General features: G+C 31.4%; 1 protein-coding gene across 7 annotated transcripts in view; it reads left to right on the top strand.

The window, feature by feature from the left end:
- Positions 1–18195: 18195 nt before the first annotated feature.
- Positions 18196–26143, top strand: part of LOC121125105 (uncharacterized) — a 53572-nt gene continuing 45624 nt past the window's right edge. For all 7 annotated transcript variants that reach the window (XR_011782125.1, XR_011782124.1, XR_011782123.1 and 4 more), the window contains exon 1: positions 18196–18393. Coding sequence is in view for 3 of the 7 variants with exons in the window: in XM_071891567.1 (XP_071747668.1) it covers positions 18349–18393 (45 nt within the window). In the remaining 4 variants the exon portion in view is untranslated. The remainder of the gene's footprint in view (positions 18394–26143) is intronic.

Genomic DNA, 26143 nt, shown 5'->3' with positions numbered 1-26143 from the left:
GTTTTTACTTAAAAAGAAATAATTTATCGGGGTTTCAGTTGTTTTTAAGGCAAATGAGTTTTTTTTTGAAGCGTTAATAATAGTCAATTAGTGTTAATTCACTGTAGAAGTATGAAAAAATCTTGAAACCTTTTATGGTAACTTTGTAAACTTGGTTGTAAGAAGTAAATTTCTAATAATAACAATGGCTTACAATTTACCACATCTCATAGTCAACAGATACTCCATAACACAAAAAAACAAACAAGAAAAACCCTTATCCACATAATGAGACCTTCAATCTACTTTCAAGATCCTCCAAATTGCTAATTGTCAGAATAACTCGAAAAAGATGCCGTTCAGAATTTTTATAATATCCCTAGATTCTCTCCTAAAAAAACCCATGAATCATCAATGAAATCTCAAGAATATAATTACCCTTTAAGAATAAAAATACAATTCGACACTCACCTTGAATCATTTATATTTAATATTCTTCTTGACCTTCAATAATATCTGCTCATAAGCGTAAAAAAGCATTTTCTTTATGTTTTCTAAGCCTATTTTTGTATTGTTGCTGAACATTCCCCTATTCAATCATCGTTATTAAGGCTACAGTTCTTTGTAATATATTGCTTATCCTATTTAAAGTCAGACAAAACGAGAACAAGATCTGAATGAATTGAAAAGGACTCCAAAAGTAGTAAACTTTTAGTGGCTGAGGTAAACAAATTTTGTAGAAATAATTAATATAATCAAACGAAAGTAAGCAATTATTGTTACATGAATAAAATCCCATTATTTCTTCATTTCGACACATAACTAACGTAACGTCAATAACCCCCAAGATCTTGAGATAAATCCAAAGGAGTGGCAACTTTACATGTGATTACAGTGGGTGGTGGTAGGGGGAGGATGTTGTTCTCAAATTTGTAACAAAAACAAGGTTTTTTCAAAAATAATTTTGAAATTAACAATATTGATTGTTGTCAAATTTTTATTTTTCAAAAAGAAGGTTCATTAATAAAGTTTGCTTATAAAATTCTGTTTGTCAAATTAAAAAAAAAAGAGAGAGTTATATGCCAAATTTGTCATTTCTAAAAACATATTGAAATTGACCAAATTTTATTATTACGGGTTATGTAAAACTATTATTCTATGAATATATACATTTTTTTTTCCAAAAAGATGAGCTTGTTTATATTTTATATTTTTTTACATTTACATTTTTACATTATTTTACATATATTTTCTAATATATCGATGATCCACTTTAAAATCAGATGAAACGAGAACAAGATCTGAACGAATTGAAAACAACTCAACGAGTAGCAAATTCATAGTGGCTTAGTAAAATAAAAAAATTGCAGGCATAATTTATATAATCAAACGAAAATAAGAAATTATTGTTACATGTATAAAATCCCATGATTTTTACATTTTGACACATCCCTAACGTAACATCAATATCTTAAGATAAATCCAAAGGAGTGACTACTTTGCACGTGACTGTGGTGGGTGGGGTGGGGATTTTGTTATCAAAATTTTCGCTAAAAAACGTTTTTGAAACAATTTTGATATTAACAATATTGATTGTTGTCAAATTTTTATTTTTCAAAAAGAAGGTATTTTGATAAATTTTGCTTATAAAACTCTGTTTACCAAAAAAAAAAAAAAAAAAGAGTTATATTTTAATTTGTCATTTCCAAAAGGAAGTCGGTAAAAAAATATTGGAACATCAAAATTGGCAAAAATATATACATTTTTGTTTAAAAAAATCAGCTTGTTTACATTTTACAGTAATGAACAAGACCGATTAGCAGTCACAATATTGTCAGCTGTCGAAACAATTATTTGGCTTTATACAAATGTACCTGTGGTTGTGAGATATGAATAAGCTAACTTGAAAATATTAGGAAATTTATTTAAATTATCTCTCCACCATAACACTGGATTTTCGTCAACTGTGAAGTATTTTATCATTTTGTAAGCCATTATCTCTGTTTTTGTGAAAACAAATATTTAAATGATTTCATATACAAAATGATACTTATGGATTAAAATCTTAACTCACTATCTGAATCTAATAATAATAAAAAATAACCAACATTTTATAATATAAAAATATTTAATATATGATTATATATACGTACCAATTTAAACTGTGGTACAACCCCGTACCGTACCAGCCTTATTGGCTACATATATTAATTTTATTTGTCATAAAAAAATATATATAAATTAGATAAGCACAAATGTAGTCATAAACTTTTTTATTCAAATACTTTTATGATTAAGAGCTAACTTTGTTTCTTAAGTGGCATATGTTTATCGATTAATAGAAAGCATATTGAATGATATTACTTACGCAGTAATAACTATGATAAATCAAATTTGATGATAAAAAAATATCTCCACTGCACGTTGAAAGTATGTTAGTACTATATAGAGGGCGCAGTAGAAAATTCTTCGCATTGGGTGTAACTATTTTTTCACTCACCTTTAAATGGATATATAAAATATTAAATTGATTTTTTCAACAAAATTTTCCTATAAATTTTATGAACCTTAGTAAACTAAAGAATTGAATTTAATTTATACCGTCTAATTGAATATTGAAGATGACTGTGATTAATTGATCACATATAATGGCTGATATAAGTACAGAAAATTGAGTAATATTTTTTTAAGATTATTATATCATTTGAAAACTGTAAGGGGAGGCAAAAAAATACAAGAATAATTGAGCAAATCTATAAGTTGACTAAAGGTGTATAATATTATTATGTTAGTTTTGTTTATTTTCTTAAACTACCAAGTGGTCCATTAAAATCTGAACTCTTTAAGTTTTAAACTTCAACAAGATATTAGTTATTAATTAACTATATAATTTCAACAAAGTTAATACTATAGGTAAACAGATGTCCGAGCTCTCTTTATCATTGATGTAGCCGCCCTTAGTGGCTATTATAGCTTCTGCATAACGAATATTCCTGTCAATCATCACCAAGGTAGTTTTCAAAGCCCCTACATCTGAATAGTGAGTCTTTACCACGTCTTCTCAATGACTCATAACTTTCTCCCTAAGGTCTCAGAAACATTGCCAGAAATCTTCTAGATTAAATATTAGTTAATATTTATTATGTGATCAGTAATAGGTTTAATACGGAAATTATTATCTTAAGCTAAGTGATTTAAGATATAGCCAATTTCTATAACAATTATAGTTATTACCAGGCATTTGTATTGACAGTTTGACATAGCAAATCAGTAGAAGATTACAATATGATGTCTGCTAGTTTGAGAAGATGGGATACATGGTTTTGGAAATTCGTCAATCACGTTCAAGTGTCACTTTGCCGCTCGAACTCTTTGCTGAATTACCACTCTATCAAACTGAGACTTTTCTGAAAAAAATAATGAATATATTTGATGATGAGTACTACCCAGCAATACTACGTTGAACTAAGAAACTATTCCAACGACAAACACATCTTGATAATTATAGAGCTAGAGTGATCTTGGGATAGAAAAATGTTATTCAAGACTTGACCTGATACATAGGCAACTCCAACACATTCAATATAAACGATTGATCCATTTAAATTGTCCATTGAATCTGAATAATTGATTTATTAACTCCTTTATTATTTAAACATATATTTCTCTTTCTAATTTATTGATTGAGGGGTTGTCATTATTTTTGTTAAAACGGTTCTATGGGTGGTTTGAGGCAACTTTTACTGCATCCTCTAAATGAAAGGAATCAAATATTAATTAATCAACACTTAATCATCATTAATGATCATTAAATATATAATACATGGGCTGAAAAGTCAGCTGTAAGAAAAGAAAAGGGGCTGAAAAGTCCCAGGATTAGTACCGAAAAAACGTGTATTTTGTTCAAAATCGGTTATTTTTAATTATTATTTTTTTATTCACTTTATGGAGCGGAGTTGCCGTAATAATATTGCTTAGCTTGAACGGAATTTCTTTCCAACAAGAAGCAATGCAAAATTAAAGCACGCAATTGTTTTTTATCCACTGTTTTGCAAATATCAAAAGTATCGTCACACTTAGTACAATAACTCACTCACTAACTAATAAACAGATTCTCATGGAATTTTGATAAGTGTCTTTTGAAGGTTGATAAGGACTCAAAATAAGGTGAATTTAAAAAAAAAAATCCCTGTCTTATATTAATTTTTCGGGAATGTGGTCCTTTGGCTAAGTGTTTGTTTCGCAAAATTGCAATCGGAAAAGTCTGTGCACGGGGAAATACTTATTTTGACTATCATTACACACCTCTAATTAACTATCTTTGATTCCGAGTTACAAAGCTATACAAAAAGAACAAGATGTTAAATTTGCATATTTTAATTGCACAAATTGACAAAATAAATATTGCTTCTGGATTAAATTTTATATAATGAAATACGCTTTTGTAAATTAAACTCTAACTATTTACCTCTTTAAAAAAACTCCTTTCGTGAAAAAACAAATGAAAACCGAGATGTTGTTTATTTTCAAATAAAACGATTTAAATTGGTTGGTTTTTAAGCCTTTCATGTGCATTTTCTCATGATTGGAGGATTGCATTTAAATAACAATGTAAGCATTAAAAATAGATTCTATATTTAAATCTAGTTTGTACTTGGCACACTAATTGTAATTAGTTTTTTTATTATTAAATTTGATTATGTAAAATTTTCGCATTAAATATTTACAAAAAATTGTATCTTTTATATATATTTGGGCAAACTTTTGATGAAGAAAAATATCAATTATCTACATGAAACTTAATGTATTCATAGTAGAATTTTGTGCTAACTTCAAATATTTACTTATACAAGTATGAGCCTGTCTGTTCCTCGGAGGCTTGGGAGGTGGATGTATTTGAATAAAATAAAATGGGGGGTGTATAGTCCATGTTTTTATCTTTCAAGTAGTTTAAAAATTCATATAAATAATGTTATTTATAATTTATGTTTGTCTATTTAAATCGAATGTAAAAGTACCTAATTTATTACTGAACAATAATTAAAAACCCATATATCAATAAAACCCTCAAAACAAGCAAAACCCAATTTAATAATTTTGTGTGGTGGCCTTCGGGTTTTGATAAAAAAAAAAAAAAAAGGTTTCAGTTCGTCAGAATTACTCCTGAACGGGTATTGTGTACAGCGATACTCCCACAGTTATGTCTGTATTGGAGATGACCGAAAAAATTAATTTGCACTCACACGTGAACCACTTTACAAGTGAAAATGCCAAGATAAAAATTGCTGAAGTTCGTTAAATCAAATAGTCAGTAACATTAAACAATCAACAGACTGCTACATAACAATACTCTCAGTATGTTGCTCAACCAAATTTATGATTAATAATTTTTTTTGTTGATATTTCTTTTTTTTTTAATAAGAATTAAAAAGTTTATTTTATTACAACAATATATTATAATAACTTTTGTTTACTAATGCTATGTAAATTAAACCCTGGTAAATACAATGTCACTAAACTAACCTACTCCTAACTTGCCTTGTCACAAATTTAGACCCAAGTGAAGATCGCTTAATACATGCACTAGCTACATCTTCTCTTGTGCATATTTGTACAACTGGTAGTATTTGTCATCACCAAATAAAGTTACTTGACCTTCCAATGAATTAGCATCTAGTGTTCTACCACCTTTCATAATATTTGCAGCAATCCCAGACGAATCAACTGGTTAATGCAATCTTCCCTTCAAATTTTAATAGTAGAGTGTTGTACAAAAGTTTTACTACCTGAAAAAACTGCACATCAGAAGACGGAGGAGGAGGATGATTCAAAACCTTAGTTTTGTATTTATAAGATTTGATATTCGAAAATTTAATTTAGAGGTAAAAAAATACGTTTTAAAGGTTTCGTAAAAAAACAAAAACATCTAAGCTTTCATATAATTTTTATGGTGAAGGAGTTTATTTGATGTAAAAATAACTAGGGCTTCATTTACAAGAAGTGATTTTTTAAAGGTTGAGTTAAATATAAATTTAATTTTTTTATAACAAGTACTTCAGATCATTTCTCAGCCTCATCTAAAGTCAAATTCTTTTTTTTTAAATTTTATATGAAGTACTTCACTTTTTTCATATAATACAAGTTGAACTAAACGCCTACAAGATTTAATTCCTTTAAAACATTGCTTCTTGTATACAATACTCCCTTTTTTCTTGGTACTGTTATGATATACATAAGAGTGCACTTTGTTGCTGTTTTTCATATATACAGATAAACTTTACTTTGTTAATAAAGATTTCCTTAATAAAATAGAAAATAAATCAATATTGCTGCTTCAATAGACTTTTAGAAGCAAATACTCTTTTTTTTAATCAAACTGTAATTATTTACGCTTTAAGTGATCGTAAATAAAAAATGGAAAAACCCCTGGGTTTTTCATATTCAATCAAAAACCAAAAACGCTTTGTTTTTTTTTTACCTTTCAACTTTCTATTTTATTTTGAATTGGATGATTACACATAAAATATAGGCATACATTTGAGAGTAACATTTAATTTTGAAAGGAATAAACTAATTTTTATATGCATAAATGATTTTTTTTCTTATTCAAAAAATGGCTTGAGCAGATAACAAGAGTTAAAAAAAAATTATAATCAGAAGCATCTCAAAAAATAGATTTTATGTAAAAAAATATAATTGTATGTTCGTAATGAATGCGGCAAATACTTCTAGAATTGAATATAGAATAATTTTTTTTTTTTTTTAAAACTGTCATCTTGTTCAAATAAATATCAAGAAAAAAAGCAAACACAATAACAACGATTACATACAATAATAAATTACAAATTACAGCAAATATTAAAATACTCAAATATAAAAAACATATGGAATTTAATAATTAAAATAGTAGGAATCAATGAAAAAATAAATTTGAGACCTCTTTATGCACATGTAATGTCCGACTGGGCAGAGACGACTTCTAAGATATCCATTGAATGAAGTATATACTCTTCCAGCCTTGGTGGTGCTGTACAGGTGAGGACGAGTAAATAAACCAATAGATGCTGAAATGTTGTAAGTTTGATAATTTATTTTTATTTATACTTTCTTATGTAATTCTACACGACCCTGTATAGTATTTTTTTATTAAATATGCAGTACTTTATATATATAAAAAGAATTAAGACGTTTAGAAAAGAAAACAAATCGGAGGATGACAATATTTAGTGATGTAGCTTGTTCGCTACGTCGCTTCCATCCAGTGAGAGTGGGTTGAGGATTTTCTTTCATTATTTTTTTCTTTGTCATTTATCGATTATCTTTAAAATTTAAGATAAACACAGGTTGTACCCTGTCAATGGCAACATAATCATGCTTGCCATTACGGGAAATTTATGATTGTTTTTCAGGTTCGTCCTTCAACCGGGAAGAGTCCCTCATAAGGATGTTGCAAAGATTTCTTCACGGCATCATATTGGACAAAACATGTGTACATTCCATTAGATCTGAGCTGACTAAGGTTTTCTTTGACTTGTGTCCCTTGGAGACACAGCCTTAATTTGTGACATGGCCTCTTTCAGTTGTATTATAAAGACTCGAGGAGAGCAGGAGTCCGGTATGGTAGAGGTGGACATGAATTTGCCGAGTAGGTTTAGGGTACCAATTCAGCAGATAAAAATCCCGAGTTCTCTATGAGTGCCGATCGAATGCCAAGGAATATTAGAGGATGAGAAGAGGTCCTAATAGTTTTAGAGTCAGTATGAGTGTAGAGAACAGCCTTTAGCGAGCAGTGTGCAGTGAGACGGTGGCAAAGGGCAACGAAACTGCGGCAGAGGGCAGTGAGACAGTGGTAGAGGGCAACGAGACGTCGGCGGAGGGTAGCAAGACATCGGATGGAGGGCAGCGAGACGCCGCCAGAGGGCAACGAGATGTTGCCGGAAGTTAGCCAGAGACGTGTTGTTGGCATGTCCATGACGTGTGGGAGACGTGTTGTCAGTTTTGAGAGCGATGTGCTGTCGGCTTTGAGGAGGACATGTGAGAGACGTATTGTCGGCGTGTCCATGACGTTAGGGGAATGTGTTGTCAGCTTTGAAGAGAACATGTGAGTTGATCCTGTTTGATCGTCAGTGGAATAGGGAAAAATTCATTATTAAGAGAATGTCTTATTCCTTGGACTTTTGGGAAAATATATTCAATTTTCAGGTGTTCTTTTTCATCGATGACGTTGCTACTATTAGTTCAAAGGAGCTGAGTTCCTTGCGGTACTTTTCACAGATGATACAATCTACCATTTTAACAAGAGGAACTATTTCTGAACAAAAGTAAAACGAATGGAATGAACAGATTATGACCAGTGAGTACATAAAATTAAGCAATGCTAACATCTCTGGCCTTCTGTCAATGCCAGTTAGAACGGTCAGAAGTCTCAGGAAGTAGCTGGAGGAGCTATCAGACGTTGTGAACAGGAAGAAAAAGAGAAGAAGAGCACCAGGGGCATGAAGGCCAAGTTTTCGGCCACTGTCAAGGTCTTTGGGGTCGTGTCACCTGCATCAAGGAGAAATTCAGTGAAATAGAAGCAGCGCAGATCCAAAATGCCTGTTCTCGGGTTCGTAGCCGCATTGAGCGGGGTTTGGCCGCAGACGGCGGCTACATTGAATAGATAACTGCTTTATATCCTAATCAAGATATTCGTTTTTATTTTATCAATAAATATTACAAAATAAGCTTGTACATAGTTGATGTTTTTCGAAGCGGCAGATTTTGCCCACGCACCCTGTATTAAGAAGGGATCTCCAATATTTGAATTTATATATATTACTTATTATTGAACGTACTCCATAGTTGTAATATTTGCGATTAAAACACTTATAAGACACTATAAAAAGAAATTCATTTTTAATGTTTTAAGATAAGTCCTTCTAACTAATTTATAAATATAAATATTGATTAAATTTGATAATTTTGTTAAGGTATTTGCATAATTAAATTAAAAATCAAAGTTTGAGCCCTTAGTTGCCATACATTTGTTTAGACAAGAGCAAAACTCCGACAAGATGTCAGATTTCTTCCTTGTCCATTTCAGCCCATTTCAGGAGTTCTTGAGTACATTGTCACTTGAGTGGTGGACGTGGCAAGCCTTCCTCTTGGACAAACCCCAAAAATAAAAGCTCAAGGGTGTTAGTTCTGGTGATGATGGGATTCATATCTCCTTTGTCTCAATTATTTTTTAAATTGTTCATAATAGAACTTTCGACATTTTTTTGGAGATGGAACAAAGAGCACCATCTTATTACCAAACATATGCTCCATTCTGGTTATTGTTGTCATTCTCGGCCTTAACAACGTTCTAAAAAAGATCTGGATGTAGGCATTGGAGCCAGTTCTAGGTCATTTGACTGCAAAAAAGTTGGGTATCATGATTTTACTATCTGTTGAGAGGACATCTAAAAGAAAATGACTTGATTTGGGCGATTCCTTCCACTTCCTCAATTGACCAAACAATTCACTTGTTTTTCCTCCTGTTATAAGAAGTAAAAAGCTTCTTGTCGGAGAGTAAGAAAATTTTACGATTTTTATTTCTTGTTTTATATTACGCAGAAGAGTTCAGAATTAATTTTCATGCCTTAATTTCCTGGACAACGCTGGGCAACCCTACTCTATTAAAAATAAAGCATCAATAATGATACAATATTTAAACTTAAGTATTAGTTTCCATTATTTGATCTGTTAACACAAACGTAAGCTAGATTTTATTTCCTAAGTTGAGTATAGATTACATTTGTACTCTTCTGCCAATTATCATCAATTTCTATCAAGAAATTGATCAAATTAAAACCTTTGGAAGGGATACAAATTTCAAATAAAGTAGCTAAATTGATCTTCACAATTAAATAATAAATAAAAAATGACTGATTTGATTGGAAATGCCATATCGGGTCTAATATCAGTCTTTTATATTAACTAAAGGTTTTTAGACTATAATTAAAATCCTGAAGTAGTACAGTGCCTTTAATTGAATCAAAAACTTCGATGAAATATTGAGATGGATGATGAGGGTGTACCGAAATGACAAAAGATGGGAAATTGGTAACGGCAATTTTTTTTTCATTTTACATTTTATTCCTCTAAACAAGAAAATAACTTTTAAACGTCCAAAAAATGGTTTGATTTGGAAATTTGTAGACTGTCGAACAAAAAAGGGAATTTTAAACGCATAATGAAGCTGATGTACATTATGTATGTAATCTAGAACACTTGAAAAGAAGTTAGCTCAATTTTTGAGATCATTGAGCTCCGTTATTATGTGACATAATGGTATTTTATTTGTATGAAGTTCACATACTATTCAAGCACGTCTATTGACCAAAAATTTCTCTCTTAATTGCACTCAGAGCATGTTCTACTATCTTTACTATTAAGCTCTAAGCAAGAATATAGACAATTCAGGATATCGAAAATAAGAGACATTTGAGATGGAAGTAATTTGTGAGATATGAGTGTAAATTCAAATTCCCAACTTTTGTCATACAGTTTAATTTAAATGTTGTGTACAAGTTGCGATGTCTATTCGAGTCGCAAATTGTATAAGTCACTGAAAAAGCTGCAATTTCTTCATGTTAAAATGTGTTACTGAATTACACCATTGGTCATTCTATTCACCAACTATTAGTTGATACTATCATTTTATTTTGATCTCTTGAAATTACATGGTTAATATGTATTGATGAGTAAATGTGAGGACAACTTATTACTTAAATTTTGGTAATTTGTATACAAATAGTCAAAAATTATTCGATTAATATATGGATCGTCCGTGGAATATTTAGTTATTGCATTATTCTCATGCCAAGAGCTGTAATTCCATCATTTAAAGTTATTTTTTTCATTTTATGGTTTAAGCTTGTACAATTTACTTATACAAGTTGCAATTTGTAGAAAATTGTTGAGTTGTTCCGGTATGTGAGCCTTATTCTATTGTCCAGGAACTGAAGATTATACAAAAAAAAAACACCAAAGAAAAACGACTGGAACCATGTAAATCGGATATCTATGACTATGTTGATTTTATTGTCAAAATAAGGCGAAAAAATGCTTAAAACTTTATTTCTTCACCAAAAATATCTATGAACTAAAAAATGAAGAGATGTTCTTCTTTTTTTGATTATTGTTCAATATTTTTTTTATGCTGAGGTACCACAGATATAATATTATATTTTAAAAATAAAATACTTACATAGTATTTTAATGTATTCAATATGTAGGTAGATACTATATACAAAATTTCGAAAATAACAAAGTCAATGAACTTTATCCAAAAAAATATCCTGGTAGCGAAACCTTGACGTCATGTTTATATATCTTTTGTTTTTAGTATGAATAAACATTATAAGACTCATTCATTGTAAAAGATAGAGTAAATAAATCATATTTAAGACTTTATTAATTCTTTTCAAATCTGTACTTAATAACAAAGAAAGTTTATACTTTGACGTTTATATTTAGGGAATAAAATAGGAGGCCTATGCCCTAGAGTGTTGATATATAAATAAATATAATGTTATAAAAGTTCTGGATGATTTCCAAATATTTAAATAGTTGTTTCCCAGAATGAGTGATGTTGAGCTATTGAATAAGTTGTGCTTTCGTATTATAAAACCATAGTAAGGATTATTACTTTTTTTTTTTGCCTTTAATGTGAAAAGGAATCAATGGGTCCCTAATCTTTATTTACTTATAAAAGGTTGGGGGAAAAATAACTTTGTATTTCGGTGTCTTTTTTTCAGGAAGTATATCTTGTTCATCCTTGGTCACATACGATCATGCGATAAAGTTTTATAAAATGTATTCTAAAACCCCTCTTTGGAAAGTACATCGCTCTTGGCTTATTCTGTTGAGAATTATCGTGCGTCGAGTATGGATGTCTCAAAGGAAGAAATTCACCATATTTTACATTTTTACTACCTAAAGGGAGAAAATACGTCATTTCTGAAGCGGATTGTCTCTGGCAATGAAAAATGGATCACTTACGTCAATGTTAAGCGACAGAGTTCTTGGTCGAAAGGCAACAAAGCAGCAGCAGACTGTTGACAAGCCAGGAGTGACTGCCAGGAACACTTACAAACAGCTCTGTTAAGGGAAGATGGAGCCAAGGAAATAAACTAGGACATACGCAAGAATTACTACGTTTTTCATCCTAAATTCTATTAATTATATCTGTTATAACTGTGAGTCCAACAAGGACTCACAGTTATAACTGCGCTACAAATCCTCAAGCTTACTCTCCATCTTTTATGAGTACACACAAATGTTCAATCAGGTTTGGAATATAATTGAATGTAGTAAGAAAAAAAACCCAGTTAAATAATAGATTTCAGATTACCAATTAAAAAAACAAACCTACCAGCTAAAAAATACACACGATTTACATCAATAGATCAGGGCTCATCAAACTACAGAGTGGATATGCTATTGACACCCGTTTTTAAAAGGGCAATATCTATCCATGAATAAGGCCAGACTGGCTAACTATGTTAGTCAGCTGATAGTCGGCTTACAGAAGCTGCATAATCAAAACAAATAAAACGTTCAACTATGAAAGTTAATCTACAGGAGGCGATTCGTGTAGACATAGTGTGTGGATTTCGCGCACAAAGGAACAGCAAGGAGATTGTCCAGTTCCACAACTTGTCATACAACACTGTAAATAACTTCAGCAAATTTATGATGAATATTGTGAAAAGGGAGGGGGCCCTAGAAAGTTTGACATAAAAGAAAAACACTCACAGCCGTAGTTCTGATACTCATTATCTTGATATTGTGAACTCCACACAGCTGAGATGTACCTCAATGTGATGATAAACGTTGTGAATCCCTGGATGGATGAGGTGGCCGATGGAGAACCGTACATCATCTTCCAACAGGATTGGGGGCACCGGCCTACAATGCAAACAGGACCCAGGAATGGTGCAGACAGAACCTCCCTCACTTCTGGGAGAAGGAGATCTGGCCCCTAGCAGCCCCGAACTCGACCCCTTAGACTTATATGTGTGGGGCCTGGTTGAAAGGGATACCAATAGTCAGCCTCACAATACCGATGCCTCCCTCATCACCTCTATAATAGGCATATTCAGCCACATTCCCAGGAAGAACATCATCAAAGCCTACACCCGGAGGAGGTCGTTGCTGCTGGTGGTGATTTTAACCATTAATATTTTTTTACATACATAAATAAAAGATTAATCTTGGCAAATTTCAAGTTTCTATCTTTATTTTGAAGATTGTTATAGAGATCTTAGTAAAAGGTTAAAAACGGGCGTCAATAGATTTTCCACCCTGTATTTTAATAGAAAATTGAAAATCCTGTATTTGAAAAAGTAAGTATAAATTGTTACATTTATAATATCAGTAGATAGTTTCAAAACTAAAGCTACTAAGATTTATAATTTACGTTAAATATCATTTAAAGTACTTAGTAAAACTCATTTAGACTTTAATTTATTTTGACAAAATGTTTTATATAAAGAATTATGACAATGCAAGTTTTATTTTTGAACTAACTACAAACTTTGCTATTAAACAATATCTTTACAATTAAAATAAATTACTCTTATTTTTTATTATATTTGTATTGATTACAATAACTAATTAGTAATATGTATATAAACTGCAAAGAAAGGAAATTAAATTACAATATCTGCATATTTGTTTATTAAGAAATTAATTAGATTTTTTTATTGGAAAATGATATATTTTGTCTACATAAATGATCATTATTTTAAAGTACAATTTTTATTTTACAAATAATGATGGGCATAAAAAAAATGTTATCAGAAAAAAAAATGTATCTAAAGGAAGTTCTTAGTTCTCAAGAACTAAGAATTTAATGAAATTTAGTATACAAGACGTTAAGATCAAATCGGTGCTGGCATGCATTGGTGATTTTGTGATGAGGTAGCTGTCCGATGGTGTCTATTTTTTGCGAGTAGCAACGTTGCTGTAATATCAAACTTAGTGAAGTTTTGGTCATTATGGCGACAGCTGCTCCTGGTATAAAGAGGATTGAATTTCTAGAGGAGGAACGTCGTTGTAAATTGACGAAGATTTTTATTCATAACAACTTGGAGAAAGCAAATAGGAATGTCTCAAATATCTCAAAGATCGATGTTGTGTCTGACAACAAGACTCAATACCTTGTCATGTCTCTGAAGTAGTTGAGTGAGCACTACTATGAGTTCATTGGGTAGAAAAATGTGACCCCTTCGCAGTCTAGATCTTAATCCGATGGATTAGCTTTCCTAAGATTCATTTGAATCTAAAACAAATCGAACATCTCATCCCATCAAGGACTCCCTGATTGCCTCAATCAAGGAGACAACTACTAATATGCTAAGGAATTACTTTGTCAACACCTGCTCTTTCTTTTAAGCCCAGACCCAGGGCATGATTGATATGCAATGGAGGACGTATCAACTGAAATCCTTTTCAACATTCATATGTACAATTCCAGTAATTTTATAAGTAAATCCGCCGAAAAATTGGGCAAGAGTGACGATTTAAAGATTTTTGAAAAATGCACCGATTTTATCTTAACACAAATTCAATTTTATTGATATAGTGATTTTATGTAGAATGCCCCTGTTCTATTAATTTTATGTGTAGGGGTTTATAACTAAACTATTGATTTTAAGAGATATTGGGCAATATCTAAATACAAAAAGTTTATATTTGAATCACAAATATCAAATTGAGTATCCTTAGACGAATTTTTACTCTTCTTAGACATCTTCTATAATTTTCCTTTCATTTCATTAATATATACTAATATGGATACCATTTTTTTCATGCTTTATGTTTCTATTTTCTGCTGTTCCTCAGCAAATTATAGACCCCTTCGGCACAATGCCACTACAAGTAATGGATCTAATACTAATTTAGTATAGAACCATTTTAAAAACGTATGTACCACAGTATCACTATAGTACCGCCATACCAAACAACACGACATCAAGGGAATTCCAGCAAATTTCCTAGATACTAGATATGAAGTTTTTATATGCGTTTATTTATTTTTCTCATAGATACTAGTAGCTAATCTTATAAAACGTCATAGCAGCTAAGCTTCTCTTCTCCAAAACATTTTCCAAGCTGTCAGGTTCATATATGAGTTATATTTATTTTACATACCGCCAGGGATAACCAGTGCAGCGTCAGTAAACATTTATTTCCCTGTGCAAGCCAGTTCTCATTCAACACAAAAATCCTGACGACAAAAAAAATAGTTGCATGTCCATTACTTTTATTTTTGGTTTTATACTTTTAGGCGAATAAGTATCAAAATACTTAAACTAATTTCAGCACAGCACTACTCTAATGTTGATTCTCAATTCTACAAGGAGTCCAACTAGGCTACACTTACCTATACTATGACCTAAAACACACATGGTATTTTTATATATTATATATAATTACTGTATGCAGTAATTTTTTGTACAAGAAACTGTCATGTATTGCAATTATGGATTATTTATTCATGAAATGACTATACATTCTGTAAATTCTTCATCGGAGAAAATAATAATTATGTACCTATGATGTTTGAGGTCATTAAAAATACTTTTCTACAACGCTTGAAATAGAATTATTAATCTTTGGAGTCAAGAATGGCCTCTTCTCAATTCTCTTTGACTTCCTCCTAGAACCCTTGACCACCATCGACAAGATATTCTTAATTTACTTACAAAAAATCAGGCCACTAATTGATAAATCAATCGACCGGATGTGGTCAAATTTGGATAATCTAGTCCAAAATCGGCTTATTTGGCAATACTGATAGGAACAACAACAGCGGTAGTTTGTCTGTTCAATAATTGCTTAGATGTTGTGTTGCATAACTTAGGAAATTGTTAACTATAGTTTGATAGTATAGTATAGTTTTATATAATATATATATTCGGCTCAAAATGAATTAACAACCCATTATCATTGGTGTCTCAACTTTATTTTGGGTAGAGATTCACAGGATAGAAACCGCTGTTCTAAACTACAGCTAAAATTCTTGGGTATCTTAACTCTTCCTAGAAATTTGAATAGAACGCCTATAATTGCCTCCAATATGTCTATGAAATATTGAGATGTATGAATATATGAAATAAAGCCCTAAATTGGGGTTTGCTCCTGACTTTTATTTCGAGATTGTTTTATGTTGACTCACAACAAATTTAGACAATGGAATATGTATTGTTATAAAAGAAAGATAAATTGATAGATTTCATTTAAAAACCCACATCTGGGCCAATATAACAATGTATCTTAAATCAAAAAAAGATTCTAAGAAAATGGTTCCCAACCTTTCAAATATGGCGACCCATTTTAGAAAAATGACCCAAATTCTTAAAAGATCTTATATGTATATACATTCATTCTTTTTATACAACAAACTCCCATGTATTATAATTAGAAATGATAAATAAAGTACTTATTCGTGAAGTAATTATATATTCCGTAAATTCATCTGATCTCCATGATGTTTGAGTTCATTAAGAGAACTCCTACAATAATTTGTAAGGAATTATCTATGCTTTTGCGTCAAGAATAGGCTCTCCTTCAACCTCTTTGACATCATCCATGTAGCTTTGGCACTGTATTCTTACTTCAATTAAGCACTAAAAAAATAATGCTACATTCTGACAAATTGGCCTAAATATAGCTAGAAACCAGGTAACTTGGCAAAATTAGTGAAAGTAGTGAGAACAGTGGCGCAACCAAAACAGATCAGAAACCAAACATGCTGAATACTATTTCAGACTTTGGCTTGAGTGACTTAACTTCATAGCATGTATTTATATAACTGCCTTACTACGATTTTCACCGTGGTTATGGTTGTTCCGAAATGATTGAGACTGCCTCAGTAAGACAAGAAATTACATTCAAGAGGTTAAAAAAGTACTTAATTATGTTAAAGAGTCTCCTCCGGCTCAGATAACATTGTGACATTGATTTTCCAACTTCAACAACTGCCAGGAGAGATCCTCTTCGTTCACTAACTTCATCGCCCGCTGAACGCTATCAAAATCGTACTCTCGGAGCAGGTGCTTCAGCATACAGAAGAGAAATAGGCCACAGAGATTGAAATAGTTTCTACTTTTCTCCGTTTTAAGAGCTGCCAGTTGACTTTGAGAATGTGTCGTGAGAATGGGGTACCCCCACGTGAGGAGGGATTTGAAGTGGAGATCATCAGTCAAAAAACCACTATAGGTTGTAGGGAAAGTTCCACTGAGACCTCTGGAACGCTAAATGGGGTTTGTTCTAATCAATCTCATCAGGTCCTTGACTTGTGCAATGTTGTTGGATGCCCTTTGTCTCCCGAGGGCGTCCGGATGAGACACCTTTCTCGAGCTTCACAGAACCATGCCGGATATTACCAGGTCAACAAAAAATAGTTGCACGACTAGGCAGGCATCAAGTGAGGTCGGTGTGGATCTCAGACATAGTTTTGCCCATTTTGTAGCGTATTAAAAAGTAATATCAAAAATTGTGAGTCTCAATGTTCAGCGACGAATGGAGAAACATGCACTAATGTGGTATGTAGACATTAGCTATTTAGTCTCTGAATAACTATGGAATGTTTGAAAAACATTCCATTCATGCGAAAATCGATGTTGGTGGAATTTTGATTGCTAACTCTTCATTTTTTCCCTTAAAAAACCCTGTATCAATCGTTTTGGAACAGGCTAATAGTATACAAATTCTGCTCAAAATCAATTAATGACCCCTAGGTAATGGTGTCGAGAACTACTGCTTCAGATTGGTCCAACAAAAATTACTTAAGACTAAATTCAAAAAGAAATTCGGATTTGGACTGAGTCGCAACACTAACTTCTTACCAAAAAGTGACATCCCATCTATTATACCATTTTTTAAAGCCAACTTGTGTAATTAGGAATTTATTTTCTTTAAAAACTTTTAATGAAAAAATAATAGAAAAAGTATTTGAAACATCTTACTAACAAATGCTTCAATATCAATTAATATTATTGTGAAAGGAAGATGATTATTTGTAAAAATATTCACAGATATATTTTTCTTATTTCATCAATAGATGCCGTTTTCTACTTTTTTTCTATATGCACATAAGTATTAGGAATACACGCCCGGCTTGCCTGCTTGTAGGAAAGTATGTACGTTAATGCAGCACAGGCCTTAAGGTGTATTTTTCCCAAAAATGTACTGAGAATCAATGATAGTTGTGTGAAATCGTTCGAAAAATACGAACATAGAAGAAAGTGAAACAAAATATATAAAATTTATTCCATACATTTGTGTGCTTCAATAAGTAACTTGCCTATATAAATCAATAATAGTGTGTTCAAGATGGTCATTAAGGTGTATATTAGTGGTAACAGCGGCAACAAAGAAGTAAGTCAAGACAATATTCAAATTATTTTCCCTTTTGAATGCTTTAAAAAAAATTATGCATGCTATTTTGAAGGGACAAAATACTGAGTTGTATATTTGTTTTTTAAAGACAAACATTGAATGTAGAGGACATTCGAATTTGCACAGATAAATATGTTTTAAACAAATATTTATTAAATGTATGAATAGCAATGAATCCATATTCAACTTTTTTTGAGCTTCGATTAGGCTAGTGCAGAAAAGTTGTCATATGCTATAAATATTACTTATGCAAAATTGAATTGTACTACGAGGTTGTCCTTCGGTCGTACATCTCGATCAAATGATGAAAAAAAGATACAAACTCTTTACTTAGTGAATATAAATACTAGTAAGTTATTTTTAGTCATTTGCATGGAATCACTTTGATAAACATTTTATAGTCTATAAAACGTGAAAAAAGTTTTTTTTATATAATTCGTCTATGGAACAAAAAAAGAGGAAAAAAAATAGGAAAATTTGATGATCCACATATAGCACGCATCCTTATTATATATTTTTTACGAAAGAAAAACGAATCAAATTTTCTTATGATAATCATTCTTTTTGCTTCTTAGGGTAGCTGTAGAAAAAAAAAAGTTAAATGTTTTTATAGGTTAGAATCATATATATCATACTTATTTAATGGAAAATAATGATTAATGCTGTATTTTAATCTTACATGACGAAATAAATTACTTGTGTCTCATTTCAAACTTTGACCGAGATGTGCTACCTAAAGATGATTCGTTAAAAAATGAAATTTTGAATAGGTTATTATTTGGACAAACTGTTGTCAAAACTTTAAAAAAAGTTGAGATAATCATGCTTCAAAATTTGTTCAAAGATCAATTATAGGACAAAAAAATGGAGGGAGATCACTTCAAAATGTATTGTTAGAAAAGTAAGCAAAGTAGTTGGTAAGTAGGTTTTTTCATTGCTAGGGGAAATTGTTCCGGGAAACTGTGGACTTGTAATAGTTGATTTTATATTTTAAAACAAAAAAGTAGATATTAAGTACTTGTACTTGGTTAATATTTTGATATATACATAGGTGCTTTGGTGGGCTTCATATTTTGTCGATGCTCCTTTACTCCACTGTAGCGTAAATGGTTTAAATCTTTATCTCAAGTGAATTGTAGCTATATATGATGCCAACTTTTCCTTGAATGAACGACATAAAAGAAGCTGATATATTGATAGATATTTCTTGCGTGTAAAATCTTGATAAATCTTGGGAGATACACCCTCTTAAGTAATCCTGACGAAACATTCGGAGGCCTTCTGCCGATAACGTCATAAAATATCTACTTGTTAATGACTATTTTGGTATATTGGAATTTTGTTTTACAATTATACTACCGTACTCTGGATACTGTATGTACATTCCTAATATAAATGTAGATCTTTTATTATTTCAAAGATTAAGGCTGATTCATTTGATACCTGTCTTTTAAATTCCTGTAAGTCATGTACATTTCCTTCATAATACGATTACTCATAAGTACATAGGTATATTCACAAAAAAGAAGGATTATATTACAAAAATCATTCACTCATAAGATTATATAAATTGACAATAAGACCTTACTTTAATACTTTGTACAGCAATAAAAACCTATTTCATTATTATGTAATCTAAAGATATCCATTTCCCAGGAAACAATGTATTAAGATCAGGATTCCGTTAGCAAATAATAAATAATATGCAATTTATGTATCTTTTCTCACTTAACAGGCGTTCGAAAAGAATTGCCCACTTATATGACGACGATTTTAAGAGGTTTTGTACTGTTTCAATCAAATTTTTCTATATAAATCAGCTGTAGGTGGATTTCTTAGATAATGGAAAAAGTGCTGTAATATTGTTATATGTTAATTATTAATACAAATTCGAGCAAAAAGGTTAAAGTTTGCATCGTTGGCCTCTGAGATTGTTAAGAGGCTGAAAGTTAACTGGCATATAGTGTAGAAGGTCAGAAGGCGTATGTAGGATAGAGAAAGCCTCAGGGATCGACCAAAAGTAGTAGACTAATACAATTGACCTCAAAGGATTCTAAAAATGCATTTTTAGAGTTTGCCAAGAAGATGAAGGGCAAGTCTTAACATAGATCCACAACACCTGTACGAAACCTGGAAAGTAATCGTGGGTATTCCCATAAGATGGTGCTTTTGGCCTTTTGGCCTCCACAGTCCCCTGATTTGAATCCTTTAGAATTTTTAATATGGTGGCATATTGAGTGCAAAGCCTGTAGAGTTCGCCAGAGTAACAATAACAAACTCAAATCCTCTATGGAGTCCCATTGGAAGAGGATGCCCAGGATTTAGATTGGTAAAGTACATATGTACTGCCTTTCGACCTCGTCTGGAGACTGTAATTGAAGCTGGTGGAAATACAATTCATAAATAATAATCTTTATAATGTGTTTATAAAAAAGTATTTGTAAGATTTTTTGTACAATTTCATTCTGATCTTTTGGCCATTGTTATTCATAGTACAATCAAAATGTTCAAAAGCTTTTCGAACACTTGTTATGGTGTACGGGTTGATTTTTTAAAGTATGGCTGTTGCTCTTTTTTTATCCCGATCCGACTCGCCACAAAGAAAAACATTAAGTAATTACGGAGATTTTTTGTATGAAGTGTGTAGTTTTATAATTTTGAAATACAGGACAAGAGTTAAGGTTAACTCACGCATCGTAAGAATCCTTATATCTCTTTTTATAGAAATATGAAACATCTTAAATGTCATATCTCATTCTGCTTCAAAATACATATTATATTCGCAATACGGAACGTTTTTGACGATAAGAAAAAGTGTATAGGACACATAAATAATATGCCTTTTTTTTGATGATTCTTAGTGCACATTTCCTTTTTCCAAATATCAAATTTCATTATAAGTTATACTACTGTATGTTTGATGTATAAATAGAAAACGTAGGTAGAATCAAGTATTTAAATAGTATGAAATGTCAGTATGTAAAAAACAAAAAGAGAAGTCGAAAATGAGCGTTTCACTCTGACAATTTCAAGAATGGTTGGGAGGAGAGCAGCTTAGCTGTCATGACGTATCATTATGTTAGCTGCGATCAGCTATGAGATGAATATCAACATGAGTCCGTATCTAACAATGATATCCGCAGGGATAATACGGATGTCGATTTTCAATTCTACTCCGAGTCAAACATGGACTTATACCTACATATACTCTGCATAAAATATGTCCCGCCACTGTATGGAAATTGAAAATAAATGTGGTAATCCTGATAACTGGTAGAATGGTAGGTAGAGGAGCAGCTAGGCTTTCATGATGTTTTATTAAATAAAACTGGTAACAGTTATAAGACTAAGGAAATTAACATAAATCCCACTCCTTAGCACATAGCAAGGGTATAAAGGCATCGAATAGCTATGATTTCGATCCTCAATTATTCTACTCTAAGTACAACAAGACTTATACCTCCACAACAAATCCTTATAGTTATACTTTGTCTTTTACGCACTTGTGATAACTTTATCCTTAGATGTTCTCTCTTCAAGAATAAGATAGTTTTGATGACAGCTTGGGTACATAAAAATAAATTTATAGGTAGCAATTACAGAGAGAGTTCAATTTTCAAATTTTAAATTTTTTTAGACCATTATTATTATTGTTGTAGTAGTCAATTTTCATCATTCAAACATTTCGGTGCTTCATTCGGCATCATTTAAATTATCCATGCATTATATACCTCATCCTTTGCAATGCACAAATCGAACAATCTTTAAACTGGGTTACCTTTATCCCCAACAACGAATATTTATATATTGCCTCAGCTGGGTGGTTTTTCTGTTTATCTGTAGGATTGAAGAAAAAGGTACCCACCGATTTGGGTAAAACTTTGGAGGAAGATTAGAGATGTTAGCAGTAAAAGGCCATTAAATTTTGAGACAACTAGAGATTTATAACTATATTTGAATTTTAGGCTAGGGCGTGCTAATTCTTGTTCGTTATTCATTTAACGTTTTATATAAAATCAAATGACGCTTATATTATGAAATAATTAAATGGAGAATTTCCTGGAAATTTCCATGAATTATAACACCACAAAAAATCCCGTGATAAAAAAATCCCAAGAGAGAAAACCAAATAGATAAATATTTATCATTATTCTATTCGAGAGAATGTAAACGTCCAAATTTGTAATACTTATTAGTATGAAACCTTAACCTAAATAATAAAAAGTGTATGTACAAAATTTCTTTTTTACTATTTTTATAAATATCGAAACAAGCAGTGATGTCTTATAGAAAAGGTCTCTATGGCTTCTTTGCTACATAAAATACTTATCATAGTTGAAATATAAGCATAGATATACAAGGTAGAATAGATGTACATAGGCATATCCAATTGATTGTGTACAAATATCATTATGGTATATGATAATAATTATCTAAAAAAAAAATATAGTTATGCGGTTTAATAACATATTATAACGTTATTGTAATTTAGCAGTATGGACATATAATTTTCTTTTTGCAAGCACAGGTATATGTGCAAGGTGCAGGAAGCAAATTTTTAATCTACTATATTTAAACAAATTATTTTTATCTAAAAACTATTTTAACAAAAGATGTTTATCCATGTTACAACTAGCATCACTTATTGTGATCACCCTAGGAAACAATCACAATCTCAACACGAGGAAAAAAGCTGGTGAAGGCCTATCAAATGTATTCTGTGGACATATGTTTCGGAAATTCTATGTATAGCTATTAGAGGTCTTAACATCGAAGGTTGAAACTATGCATACACTCCAGAAGTCCAGAAGATTGAGATCAGTTGAGGATTACAGGAGATGTAGAGAGGGGAAAAGTTTTCAAGGCTCTTAGCCTTGGGGAGATTATGAAATGGAGGATCCTCATTCGGAGGCCAAACATAATTTCCTTCATGGTAATTACCCTTCAACTTAAGTAAGCGTGTCCACCTCAAAATCTACTTGTAGATGCCGCAATCAACTTTTTCCTAGTTCTTGAAAAAATATGGGTTCATCTTCTTGTTATCAGACCCTACGCCGCCAGACATATGTATGGATCAGTTGGAGCTTTTGTTCCAAAGGTAGTGTTATGTCTGTTCTTATTTAGGACTGAAAAATGCAGTCCCTTTGAATTCAGTCTCTGTTCCGTCTAGTTCAGTCCTGCATATCATTCCTAAAAACTTAAAAAGTTAGGTATTTGATAACGTCCCTCAACTGTATTTATTCTTTGTTTAATCAGTTCTAGTAATGACTGTCCTAAGGAATGGCCCCAAAGACCGATAGGACTGGTCCTAATATTGGGCTGAACTGGACCGAATAAATAAGGTCTAACACAACACTATCCAAAGGTCCTCTTTTTTTTAAATTATAGTTTATTCTGACTTTCTCATCACAATATAGAAATAATTCGTCAAAGCCGTGCGATGCTCCCAATATTTAGACTTGGGAGGTGGAAGTATCTCTTGGATTTTCCGAAAGGAAAACTGAGCTCCTTGGTTCAGTTAATCACGGGCATTGTCTCTTACGCCGACACAATCATCTCATGCACCATGAAGTTGTCGTGGCTGTGGTTCAAGAGATGAAGAACCATTTCATCTTGTTTATGAATGTGCTAAATTTATGATTGAGAGGACATAGCCTTTAAACAATATTCAACCTTTTCAAGGACATTCCGTCTCCAGCCTCTCCAGTTTTTTAATGAATTCTGATATCAGTGGCTTGCTGAACAATGCACCATCCTTAGAACTGGTTCAGAACGGACAGCAGTGGGATACCTAATCTGGCAAACTATCGCGAGGGCACCAAAGGTTAAAGTTATTGTTAGATGTGCCCGGACTGATTATATGTTCTATTTGAATGTTTTATTATTAAAAAAATAAAAAATAATTGTTATTTTTTCCACATACTCAAAATATGCCACTAAAGATTAATCATTTAAATTACGAAAAATAAATAAATAAACAACAGAGTTTTCTCAAGTTATTTAAAAAAACAACATTTAAATGTTAGTATTAAATGTTTGTAAAAGAGTTTGTAGAAGTGCTTTTTGCATAAATTATCGTGGGAGTCTTTGCCATTTAAAGTCATTCTTTCCTCTCATTTTAAGAGCAATGAAACAGTCTGACGCCATAAGACTTATGTCAAACTTATTAGTAATTATATTCTCCATCATCAACAATAGAGGTACCACTCTATGACAGAAAAAAATAAGTAGCATGAAGATTCTACTATTTCTTTGCAGAAAAAAACATCAAGGGTCTATTTTATTTTACCTCCCGGTGTATATCGAGGATCTCTCCAACCTGTACCGAAACAACTCTGGGACCAGGTAGTAAAAGGGGTTTGAGTTTATTATTCTTGGGTTGATTGAAAGGTCCCCTTAACTTCTTCATATGAATCTGTTATTTGGCGGTTTAGCACCTCGTTTACAATGAAGATTTTATTTCTGGATAAATTTTTTGGGTCAATCAGATCAGAAACCTTTTTTCTTTTTGCTTGCTATATACTCATTTTTCATCTAAATCCAAATTATCTAAAATTATGGATGAAATAACAACAACTAATTTTTTAGCTACTTGTACTTAATTTTTCTATCATTAATCAGATAAGCAAGAAAAAAATATAACTGTGCGAAATATATACCTTTTCTACTCTCCACATTCATTTTGCAAATTCGTAAACAATAAATCTGTAAACATTTTCACTCACGCATGTGAAAATGTTACAATATCTTCTTATATGTAAAAATATGTACAGCCTATACCATTAGCTTCTTTTCTCAAAGACTTCACATATGTTTATTTCTGGTATCTGTATAATTTATGATGGAGTCATCATAATGATAAAGTTTCTCATATTTGTTTGTAACTAGGTGATAAAATGTCTTCTGATGATATTAAGTAAATAGTATATTTGCGTGTTAAATCCAATAAAGAAACCGCAACATATAAAAAAACTGCTTCACAAAATATGAATATATAAAGGAACATATTAAAACTGAATTTTATGGTCAATTCATTGAGAAAATACTTGTCTCAGTATTTTTTTATAGTGTAACGATTTTTCAACTTAAACTTAAGTTGTATTTCAATTTAAAGACCTTTATTATTTTATTACAAAGTTGTATATGCATCTCAGGGTCTTTAGAAAATGTCTAAAAAGTTTTGAGATATTTATTTATTTGATGCCTAATATTTAAAAAAATCTAGAAACATTTCCATAATATCTTTACCATGTTTAGAACTTCAGTTATTTATGCTAAAAGTTGAAAATATGTAAAACTACCTCATGGGGCAGTTAAAAGTCAAAACATGAGTTTGAAATAAAGATCCTTTTTTAAAACGATATATATCCTTGTGAATTAAGATATAAGAGTATCACAATATTTTGAGAATTTTTTTATTGATTTTACTGGAAAAGTTATTTTATTATGATAACTTAGGAAGAAAAGGAATAATTATTTGAAAAATACAAATAAGAGGTGTAGTTAAAATCAAATCCAATATTGGTTATGGGATTTGTTTTATATTTAAAATTATTTTTTCCATTACTGTTCAACTACTTGGAGATCAAAACAATGCTTACATGACGATTCGACTCGACCATTTCCATTATATTATACACATTTACGACAATTAGCCTTCCAGCTGGTGGTGTATCTTGGACATCAAAATTACCGGAACGGAATCGACAAAACCAAAATTGCACGTGAT

Source organism: Lepeophtheirus salmonis, chromosome 10 (genome assembly GCF_016086655.4).
Source record: "Lepeophtheirus salmonis chromosome 10, UVic_Lsal_1.4, whole genome shotgun sequence".
Lineage (NCBI taxonomy): Eukaryota > Metazoa > Arthropoda > Copepoda > Siphonostomatoida > Caligidae > Lepeophtheirus > Lepeophtheirus salmonis.
Note: the sequence above shows the minus strand (reverse complement) of the source record. Positions and strands in the feature narration are given on the sequence as shown.